The 12058-nt window shown below is 41.6% G+C and overlaps 1 protein-coding gene across 1 annotated transcript in view; it reads left to right on the forward strand.

Annotated features, from left to right (window-relative positions):
- The window catches only part of LOC129000905 (uncharacterized), a 74209-nt gene extending 63234 nt beyond the window's left edge, over nt 1-10975 (forward strand). Inside the window, exon 4 of the mRNA XM_054427984.1 lies at nt 10262-10975. Coding sequence (XP_054283959.1) covers nt 10264-10923 — 660 coding nt within the window. The 5' untranslated portion in view covers nt 10262-10263 and the 3' untranslated portion in view covers nt 10924-10975. The remainder of the gene's footprint in view (nt 1-10261) is intronic.
- Nucleotides 10976-12058: the final 1083 nt, after the last annotated feature.

Consider the following 12058-nt stretch of genomic DNA (forward strand, 5'->3'; position numbering starts at 1 on the left):
CGGCAGATCAACGAAGTCGCTTCTTCGAGCGTATGCCTTGTACTCAGGGCGCATGTTTCGGTATATACGTTCAACCATCTCCCGCTGCAAGTAGCCTCCTCGCCTTCTCATGAGCGTACCAATCGCTAGGAAATAATTTTTGAAACTTTCATTCGGTCCTTGTGTACGCATCCTGATCTCGTCATCGAGCTTGATATCGTACCCTGCCGGCCAGAACTGACTGATAAAATCTTGCTTAAAGTCTTCTAGTGATCTCCACGAATTTTTATTCATCCTGTACCACAGTAGGGCTTGGTCCTTGAATAACTCTGGCAGTGCTCTGAGCATATCATCCGGGTACAACTGGTAGGCCTCCATCAGTTCCGTCATCCTTTCTACAAAGGATATGGCGTCCCTTTCGCCATCAAAACGTAGGTTCCATTTGCGAACCAAACCGCATATGTCCGTATCTCGACCGTTTCTTCCCTGTGGTGGGTTCTGCGGCATCTGAGCAGGTTGTTCGACTCACGCGATAGGTCGTGGCTCTAGGTTTGCCCACACCGGAAAAGTATCTCGAGTTCCGGCTAGCCTGGGGTTTGAGCCCATCTGATAATGCTGTCCAATTCGTTCACCAACTCGTGGTTCGGGGCTATGTGGTTGGATCTTAACTGCCTCTGGCCCACTCGTCATTGCCTTTCTGAGCTGCGATATCAATGTCCTCGTGTCAGCTTCGTATTCGAGCCCCAGCAACTCGCGTATTATGCTGCCCTCAACTTCCCTGTCTTCCGACTTTTGTTGTCTATCGGCAAGGATTTGACTAGATTCTGCGCCTTCGCTCGGGTCTAGTTGGGTTTTTGGCAAGTTTGCCCGCACGACAGATACAAGTCGGCTTCTAAGATCATCGACGGTTCCATCTGTCGAAATGCCATACGTGGCGAGTTCGGCTTGTAGCTCCGACTTTACCAGTCTGTACACCCATCCTACTCTTGTATTACTTTGGTCCGTTATTTCTCCTCCTGGTATTTGAGTGGGTGGCAAGGGGAGTGACAAGTGTGTGGTCGTCATTACAGCTTCTACTGATGTCGGAACGGTTGTCGTTATCATTGTAGCATCAGTCGATGGTGGGGTCGTGTCTTTACTAAGGTTAGTAGTCGTGGACGGTGTCTTCGTAACCGCTGTCGTTCTCGTTGGAGCCGGTGTTCTGCTATCCTTACTTAATTTCGGGGGATCGATGATGTATCGGTTTCCCGTTGCTGTCGTAATCCATCTCCAGTTCTTCAGCGTGGGGCAAAGGAAAAAAGGCAACGCGTTGTCAAACATGTTGAAAAGTAGAATTCGATGTTTTCGGGCGCCAGCCAAAAGGCAAAGTTGTCGAATGTTCTAAACAATTTACGATGAAGGGTCCCTGTTCGGGCGCCAAAATGTGACCGTGTTTTCGGTGGAGTGTTCGGAATATCTCAATCGGTGCCCAAAATAGTTCAGCCTGCACGGGTTTCCGAACTTCCAGGGGTCAAGCGAGGTCTCTACCTAAACACGGTCGCAATGGTTTTTGATTTTGTAGGAGAAGGCTCTGAACTCTGTCCAGACTCGAAACACCAAGGTTTATTCTGTGAGGCTCATCATCACCAACTCCTAACTTCTGACGGTTTAAAACGATTTAAACTGAGGGACAACGTAGAGGAATCGGACCCCGAACGATAACGGCGAATGACGGCAAAGTCGGTCAAGTGACCCGGGGTGTCAGGGGAGCGACCCTGGTTCCCAAACGATGAAAGTCGATCAAGTGGCCCGGGGTGTCAGGGTAGCGACCCTGGTTCCAAAACAACGAAAGTCGGTCAAATGACGCAGGGTGTCAGGGGAGCGGCCCTGGTTCCCAAACGATGAAAGTCGATCAAGTAGCCCGGGGTGTCAGGGTAGCGACCCTGGTTCCCAAACAACGAAAGTCGATCAAATGACGCGGGGTGTCAGGGGAGCGACCCTGTTTCCCAAAACGATTAAACGGCGAGCTAGCGTCGAGGGATCGTGCCTCGATCGCTAGTAACGAAGAACGGCGAATAAAGTCGGTCAAGTGACCCGGGATGTCAGGGTAGCGGCCCTGGTTCCCAAAACGATGAAACGGCGAGCTAGTGTCGAGGGATCGTGCCTCGATCGCTAGTAACGAAGGACGGCGAATAAAGTCGGTCAAATGACCCGGGGTGTCAGGGTATCGGCCCTGGTTCCCAAAACGATGAAAGTCGATCAAGTGGCCCGGGGTGTTAGGGTAGCGACCCTGGTTCCCAAACAACGAAAGTCGGTCAAATGGCCCGGGGTGTCAGGGTAGCGACCCTGGTTCCCAAAACGATGAAACGGCGGGCTAGCGTCGAGGGATCGTGCCTCGATCGCTAGTAACAAAGAACGGCGAATACGGTCGGTCAAGTGACCCGGGGTGTCAGGGTATCGGCCCTGGTTCCCAAAACGACGAAACGGCGAGCTAACGTCGAGGGATCGTGCCTCGATCGCTATTAACAAAGAACGGCGAATACGGTCGGTCAAGTGACCCGGGGTGTCAGGGTAACGGCCCTGGTTCCCAAAACGATGAAACGACGAATAACGTATACGGTTGGTCAAGTGACCCGGGGTGGCAGGGTAACGGCCCTGGTTCCCAAAACTATGAAAGTCGATCAAGTAACTCGGGGTGTCAGGGTAGCGACCCTGGTTCCCAAAACTACGAGACGGCGAGCTAGCGTCGAGGGATCGTGCCTCGATCGCTAATAACGAAGAACGGTGAATACGGTCGGTCAAGTGACCCGGGGTGTCAGAGTATCGACCCTGGTTCCCAAACGATTAAAACTGACTAAGCGACACTGGGTGTCGGGGGAGCGACCCTGGTTCCCAATACGATTAAAACTGACTAAGCGACACTGGGTGTCAGGGGAGCGACCCTGGTTCCCAATACGATTAAAACTTACTAAGCGACACTGGGTGTCAGGGGAGCGACCCTGGTTCCCAATACGATTAAAACTGACTAAGCGACACTGGGTGTCAGGGTAGCGACCCTGGTTCCCAATACGATTAAAACTGACTAAGCGACACTGGGTGTCAGGGGAGCGACCCTGGTTCCCAATACGATTAAAACTGACTAAGCGACACTGGGTGTCAGGGGAGCGACGCTGGTTGCCAATACGATTAAAGCTTAAAGGGCTGACCTCTATTGATAGTGGCTCTATGACTAGCTACAAATAAAATCGATGAAGTGACTCTGGGTGTCAGAGGAGCGACCCTGGTTCCCAGAGCCGCTTAAAACGGCAAATAACCTCTATGCCAAACTAAAATGTAAACAAAAGTATATTCTTCTTTTAATTAACGAAACGAAATAACCCTTAAGCAACGATAGAATGTATGTTACGCTATCGAACATAAGAGCGGTAGAGTGTAGCTACAGTGTTACTAAGGTGTAACCAAAGGTATACTGCACTCACCGGGGAGGATGTGTCCGACTGGGCTGGTGGTTGGTACGAGACTGACCAACTGAGCTCTCCGTTGCCGCTCGCTCCGCTCTTGCCTTCCCCCACCCCGCTCGTGGCCCGACACTAGCGCCTGGCGCGGCAGCGGCCGTTCCGAGAATCTTCCGAATTGAGGAGGGGTCAACGTTTGCTCAGCCCAGTACTTTTCCACTCCGCTCATTACTACTTTCATTATCCAAAACAAATAAAACGATCTTCTCTCCTTGTTTAATATGCATTTATTTCGTATAAGGTCAAAAATTTTTAGGTGTCAATTTTTGACCGTTACAACGCATAGCTTGAGTATAACTGCAATAAGCATTTTATACTTTTTTCCAATCCCGTACGAAGGACGGGTACTCTACTAGTATATCAATATATCCTTTCTTTATTCGCACTATCTAAGGAAGGGGTAAGAGCGTCTTCATTAATTCAATATTTGAAGGCTGTGAATCGTACCCCTCCTAATATGATGTCGAGGAGTGGCCAATAAACATACTGTATCAGTAAAAGCGACGATGATTTTCATACATCACCTGCTTCTCGTTTGCTACTCGTCGCGACGCTTTTCGATTTGCCATTTGGCATCATTCATCAATCAATGATTTACAACGCTTAGTACATGTATCTATGCGCACGTTTGCGCTTGCTCGGTAACGGACCACGAGTCGCTTGCGCTGTAGGCAGCACGCATCTCCCATACATGGTCAGGTCAGGGGTTACCAGACAAGAGAGAGGAATCCGCGGGAGTCTACATGTGGAAGTGGCGGGAATATGTGTCACGTGATAGGTTCTAGTGTACACTTGTAAGGGTGCACAATAAATTGTGTAAAACTGCAACCAATGTAAAGTACCAAAAAAAGACACATTACACATTGTGAGACATAACACGTTCGCTACCGGTTGCCACAGATGCGACGCTATAGGGTCATTGCCACGAACCGAGGTATACATTTTAATACTACACATCTAATCCAGGTGTCACTTGGTTCACAGAACACACAGACCACGGGCCAGTGATGCGCCAAAGTCAGAAAAACAGTTTTGCCAACTATCATTTGCCCATCATCATATCCCCAGACCAAGTGACGCACACATGTGACAGACATCCATGTAGACCACTGCAGAGAATAAATTCTGGGCCTTCAAATAGACTGTTACAAAGATATAAACGTTTTCATAACACTGGAATACCGACGCAAATATGCGACGCAGTCTATCTTAATGAGACCAGCTGTTGCATATGTGCGTCGTTGTGTTTTGTGAAAAATAGTACTATTGTGGTAGTGAACGTGTTAAGAAAAACCTAACAATTTCCCAACAATAAATCCCTTCTAGGAAATTAACCTATCTATGCAATGATAAGTGGAATAGATGCATTCAATTTTTTAAGTGGACAATACATAAAACAAATTATTCAATGGCTATTATCAAAAATACTGATATATTAATTTTTTATCTAACAGCTTGATTACTTATAGAGTCAATGGTCTATATTAGGTGCATAGCTAAGCGTTAAGGTAGTTTTGTTATGGACCTTTAAAAAAAGTCACTTTGTTTGCATATTTGGTGCTGCAGGGTATCCAAAATCTTTACCAAACCGTGATACCAAAACAATTATGTGACACCAAGTGCATGTCCCAAAGACAAACTATCCTTCGAAACCATTAACAAAAACTCGTTATGACATTACAAACCTTAATCAGCACTTTTTACAATCCTACTTTACTGGCCACAAACCATAATTGTCGCCGATGGTCTGTCCGCAGACGCGGGAGCGCGAGCGCGGGAGATTGATAGTAACAGCTGATCGGTCCATTGTTGCCAGCTGTAAACCTAACCTAACAGCAGCGCTACATTTATGGCGCTGTAATAGCACGGTTGTCGGGAATATTTTATCAGCTCTGGGCAAAAACTGGACGTCGTTGGGTTAAAACACCGCTGCTTCCCGGTGGCTGGCTAGATGGATGTGACAGATGGAAAATCGTTCGACAAGTTCAAGCATGATGATAAAAGCTCAGTGGTCTTAATCAAAGGTGACATTTTGGCTTAAGTGTACGAATTTCAGCCAAAAGATTTTCGTATTGGATTTTCCTATAAATGCTTTTAGGCCTCAACATCTGTTGTAATGTTTGTTTGTCATGTTTTTGGATCAGAGGTGAAATATGTTTATGGTTATGTTATTCGTTTTTTTCTTAAGAGTGATAATGAAAACGATCAAATATCGGCAAAAGACGTTTGAAATAGAATCTCCTATTGCCTATAACATGGCTTTCGATGCAGTTTTAGTAATCTTTTTCTACTTTTTAACAAAACTTTCTAACTTTTTCAATAAAAGACTCAATATTAATGACATTGATCTTGAAATAGTGGGACGAAATTATTCATAATAAATATCCAATCTTAAATTATTCATTCATACAAAAGTCAATGTGATTAGCCATAATTTTATTGTTGTAATTTCTATAGAGGGTAAAATTAATTGAGAGGATTATCTAGCTTTACTGCTGACTAAGATCAGTGGTTTCTTCACTCAGTTTCACTTTAAGCTGTAATCAATGACAGACGGGCAGTTTCATAAAAAAGCTACCGGGTTTTCTTATGTGATCTTTTGATTGATAGGTAAGCAATATACTCGGATACCCAGCTATATTTAACAAACCGAGCAATTAATATTCAGAATAAGTGTTCAATGTACAAACAATAAATAGTTTAAGACACAAATATTGCAGCAAAATATTCTTAGTATTCAATGTAATAAGTTTTCAATGAACAATCAAATAATGCTCCTAACCGGGTACTAAGTACTTGACTCGTTTTGTCAAGATACTAACCGAGTATTTTGCCCAGTAATCAATGTACTAAAATATAATCGTTGAAACTGACCAAGAATGTCTTCACATCCCAGATAGTGTACAAAGACGTCACAGCTGTACTGGAAGCCATATTTGAATTCGCCGCCGCTGCCTCCTCTCGGTCAACAGTCGGAAATTGGCCAGTTTTTCCAACGTGAACGACGCCAATGTGCTACTGTCAAGGTCGTAGTCTGTCATTGTCGCCGACCATTCATACAACTGGAGGTTCATTCGTCTCTGTATGGGATTTGTTAGTTGGATTGAAATGTTCATGTTGTCAAAGCCATTGAAGAATTCCTGGATATGATTTTGAATGTGCAGCATAAGTGGGCAGCTTGATAGCGACTTTCTCAATACATATATACAAACATGAATAATTATTGCAGACCTGTACCTTTAGGTGACGGGAGTTATCTAGTAGAAGGATAATCTTCATGATAGCCCTTCCCCAATTTGTAACAGCTTTATATGGATTCCAGAGCACTATGTCTCGGAATTTCCATATAGCTTATAGAACGCGGAACCTCTGTTCTGGAGTCATGGATTCAAAGTCATTACTAAAGACTTTTATTCATGTGGTTATTTCGTGGCAGGACAGTCTAAAGCCTACATTACGCATCGATCTACCTATATAGAAAACGAGAAAAGTATAGGTCACTCAAACAAGACGACATTCGCCGTACTTAAGAGCATGCCGTTCCATCAACAGCCATTAGAATGTAATAATATTTAATTATTATTACATTCTAATGGCTGTTGATGGAACGGCATGCTCAAGCAGTAGGTTCCTCCGTGTTTCTACTTCCTTCTTTTCCTCACCAGGGTACTTGAAATTGCAGGATTGTTTTGGATCTACGGTAAAAAGTGTGTAACCAGTACTTTTTCCCGCCAGGAAAATATAGATAATGAGTCAAGGGATTTCCATATATGATGCTGATGGACTCATGGTATTTTCCGATTACACTTGTTTCAGAGAGTCAGCATAATTCTGAGTAAACTTTGAAGATGGTTAAAAATTCTTAAACAATGCCATGCTTGTTCGTAAAAACTATGTGATCGTTTCTGTAGTGTTATCAACAATCTTGCGCAAACATATTTTGAAAAAACATAGTAAAATATCAGTTCTCTGTGATAATATTTATTTCCGTGCAATACGTAACACCCTTTTTCTTGATCTGATCTGTGTGAATTATATTTAGTAACTGTAGACTTTATTATACATGTAATTTGCTGTTAAAATAATTTAAATCATTTACATTCCTGATTAACAATTTCTCTAGATTCTATCTCATCTGCTCTGCATGTACCTTTTGGCTACACCAGGTCCAATGCATGAAGGATATAATAGCATTGACTATATAACACTACTATGATAATAGTCACTTGTTCCCTATATGAAGGACAGCTTGTTGCCCAACTATCTATTCGTTTTAACACAAAAAATGTTTTCTGATGTGTTAAAAGTTAAGTGTAATTAATTTATTTTTTGTGTTATGTTGAAATTTTTGTAAGGGACAATGATTTTGAGCTTATAATAAAACTGGTGTAATTTCAATGAAATCAGGACTACAGAGATGGGGAGAAATCCTATTTTTCAGAGTCCTGGAGCTTTGAAATATATTGTTTATACCAAATAAATTTACTGTTTTTGAATCCCTACTCAAAATTATGATCACGTTGAGCCAATATATTTGATCATACAGTGAAGTACGTTATATACCTAACAAATCCTCAATAAACCAAAGACCCAATTAGTACAGGTTTCCAGATTAGCAAATCGCGCATTCATCCTTCACCGAGTCCTGGAAGACGGATGGGCAACAATTGCAGAATAGGAAGGATTGAAGGATCTAAGGATAAAAGGATTGAAAGCGCTCGAGGTGTGGGAACTGGCGTGATTCATTATGAACTCTCAGGCACAAATCAAGTCTCCAGGAAAGGGAAGGATCAGGACTACCGAGGCGGATCTCTGCGGCGGTACCGTTTACCACTGGAGCTGCCGATGCCTGAATCACCAAACAGTCTGGCTCAGGTGGACTGGAGAATAGTGGTCATGTAAAAGGGTTTGATTATGTACATCATTTCTATATAGCCAACTTTTTTATATTAATTCATTTAGTGGTTTAATTCTGAAAAAGTAAGAAGCTCTCTTGTGGTTCGAAACTGGACCTAAGAATATTTGACCGTTAGATGTCCTTTGATTTGCTAAAGGGCTGATCTTTTTTTATTAGCAAAGCCGTTGACTCATTCAAACCCCCGTCTTCGTATACGCACTTTGGATTGTCGTTGTCGAGTGAATTTAACGTATCCATAGAAATTCCGATTAAAGGTCTTTGTCGCAATTTGAAACGTCTCATGAACTCCTGCATCGTGTCCTGTGTGATGCAACATTTACTCCTCAAACAAATATGCAAATATCTTGGGGTATTGAAATTAAAGAAATGAAACTGATAGGTTGGTTTAAAGGTGACTTAATTCATTTCACTTGATGGAAAAGAATAGAAACTGCACATCAGTGATAGACTGAACACAATGATGCCATAAGTTAATGTTGAATGTGTATGGTTAACTCGTTTTAATTGCATTAGATGGATTTCGTTACATAGGGAAAACTCGACTTTGTTTTTAAAAGATTACTTCCCTAACACTTTGCAAAAAAAATAACGTGAATTAGGGGTTTATAGCATCCAAACTTAATATTAGAAGTAAAATAAAACCAATTAACTAACCATGTGATATGTTTGATCTGTAAAGGTTATGGTATATGGTGCTTTGTTTTAGTTTTACCAACCAAAACGGTTCACTTTAAAACATTTTGCAAAGGTGAAAATAGCTAAAACCTTCAAAACAGCCTTGAAATGCAGAGATTTCAGAAGCGGCAAAGACAAATTGGTAACTCATAGAAAAAACATAACTAAGTTTCAATGAGCTTAAATCACTTACTGTTTTTCCTATACAAACCAACGATGCAAAAAGTATTTATAGTTTAGCGAGGTTTGTTTCTAGCGTAACCGGCTGCCAAGTGCCGTAAAGGGGCAGAATTAATTGCCACAATTAGCAACAATGGGTTGTAAATACTGCAGAGAATGTCGACTAAGAATGCCGCCATAGAAAGATCGGGAAATTCCGTCAGTCTTCGGAAATCTTCGGAGCCTTCGGGAGGGGTTATTGGGACCATTAAACAACTAATAAATTCCAAATAGGGAACGTCTTTGAAAACCTGTTCTCCTGTAGATGAGGTGGTAAAATCCTGGTGTGAAAATTGTACACGCTGTTTGTTTGGTGCATCCAGGAATTCTGGGATATGGGAATGACAACGTTTTGAACACTTGATCCCTGAAAAACAAATCCTTCACTTATAAAATTGTATTTCTTAATAAACTTCTGTTTAGTAAAATGATCGGCTCCCATCTCGTTGAATATTTTACAGGTTTTTTGTCTGTATAGTGTATGGACATCTATGAATGTATCGTGAAAATGGTACATAGGAAAATTAAATTATTCAGTATCATAGAACATAATACAGTAATTACATTGCAATACTAGATATTACATTTCCATATTAAAGTTTTGAGGTGTCTTATAATGAAAGAAATACGATAACCATTCAACTGAGCTCTCTTTGAAATCAGAACCACAAGGACAGAAATGGCTTCAGTATGTCATGGCAATGATGCTACACACTACAAAATTGTCTGTCTTATCGTTAAACATTTTAAATTGGCTGATTCAAGCTACATTATGGTACTCACCATAGTAAATACACAATACAACCAAACGAAAATGTTCTTTAAAACTAGTACTTAGCCTATCTAGTAGTTATCATAGATTGTTGTTAATTTGCTTTATGATGTACACCTGTTTTCATGGTCAGAGTTATTTTATCAAAGAATAACTGTTGTACTTTTACTCAGCTATTTGTTAAAATGTACTATTTTGTTCCAGAAATGTACAAAATGTGGCTGCTGGTCCTGGCGATGACGCTCGCAGTTGAAGCATTTCCAAGGAGATTCAGAAGAGAAACGGAAACTCCTGAAGAGCCCAAGAAATCCTCAGATCACAGAAGGGGCAAAGCCCTTGGCTACTACCAGCCCTCATATATGAACAACCCCGTCATGTTCGACCCCTCAGGGCTTCTCCAGTACGAGGATGCCCTTGCAGCCGCTCTCGCTTCAGCCACCTACTCAGAAGGAGGGGAAAACGAGGAGAACGAAATCCTTTCAAGGATGCGTCCTGGGTCGAAGAAGCCTGGAAACTCTCCGATCTACTACATACGGCTTCCACCTACCCCTTATATCTACATCCCCGGGGTCGGCTACGTCTCCAACCCTCCAACTCTTCAACCACCCCCGGTAGTCCAGAGGAGGCCTGACTCACAATTCCTCAACGTGCCTGTCAGATTCGTCTCCAACGGGAAGCCAACTGGAGTGTACACACTGGAGAACGACCTGGGCTACAGTCAGTCATCGTCCCCACCTAAGGATTCTCCTATCACTACTTTAGACAAAGGTCCTTACGTCTTCAACGGAAGACCTACTGATATCTACTTGCTGAGGGATGCTTACAATTCACTCTACGCTGATGCCCTGACAAATTTCTATCCTTGATTTCAAGAATTTTGAGGACTTTTGTGGTGAGATAAAAATCTTTGTCACACTTACGGAAAAGCTATGAGTGTTGATTTTAAAATGAACAGTACTGCAAAATAGACAATTATATATGATAAGAACATTCTGAAAAATATTCAATAAATTACAAATATTTTTAATTCTTCAATTTTTTTGCAACTCTTTTACAATCTCTTTTGAAATTGAGAAACTAATAGAAATAAATCCAACAACAATAATGCCTTGTCGGCTCCTTTTGAAATTAATTCCAAACGATCGAATGGAAATGGACCTGTCAATAGGCATTATCCCTTTCTCGACACCTAATGGTAATTGTGGTCTGTCAACAGTCGCGATTTGTGGAATCGTAGCCAAAGGTTGGAAAAATGACTCCTGCAAATTGTAGGCGTCTGGAGTCTAATGATGGGGAAAGTGGAAGCTCAATTCCGGGAGCAAGATTGAAGCAATTAGGAGGAACTAGTTCTGTGACCTTGGCAAGGCCTTGACCTCGCGAGTTAGATTATCGACCCATCGCACTACTGAAAACATTTCGAAAGTTTAACAAAATCTAGATTTCTTTTTACATCGCCAGATATTGGGTTCAGATTCCATTGTAGGTATCGATAGAAAATTATCGGTGAATACGCAAATATATTTGTAAATTCCCAGTTTTTTTATATTTTCAAACGTGGTTAGATGAATAATGTAAATGAATAATGAACCTATGCTTATGTAATGTTTTTCTCTATTTCAGAATAAATATTAACAAACAATGCATATATTTTAATAATAAATATGCATAATACATAACAATCAGAAGGTATTAAGAATATACTGTTCCTCAAATTTCAAAATGTAACATTTGTAGCGGATCGCTCCACATCACCACACATTAATGTTGATATTGAGTATGGTTACTAATGTAAATTTGAAGCTCGATGTGTTATAACACGAGATTTAAATTAATGGTATTTTCATTATAGAGATTAGGTTCAGAACGTCATGTTATAGTTCTAAGTATGAGAGTTTAGTGTGACATGTTGTATGTAACTGTATATTTATTATGTATGTAGTTCATATTGAAATCTTTGTATATTCTATTTTGTACAATAGGCCTTCTATCTTTCGTAGTATT

The sequence above is a fragment of the Macrosteles quadrilineatus genome, unplaced genomic scaffold (genome assembly GCF_028750875.1).
Source record: "Macrosteles quadrilineatus isolate MER2022 unplaced genomic scaffold, UCM_ALF_1.0 Scaffold_8__2_contigs__length_117827958, whole genome shotgun sequence".
In the NCBI taxonomy this organism is placed as follows: domain Eukaryota; kingdom Metazoa; phylum Arthropoda; class Insecta; order Hemiptera; family Cicadellidae; genus Macrosteles; species Macrosteles quadrilineatus.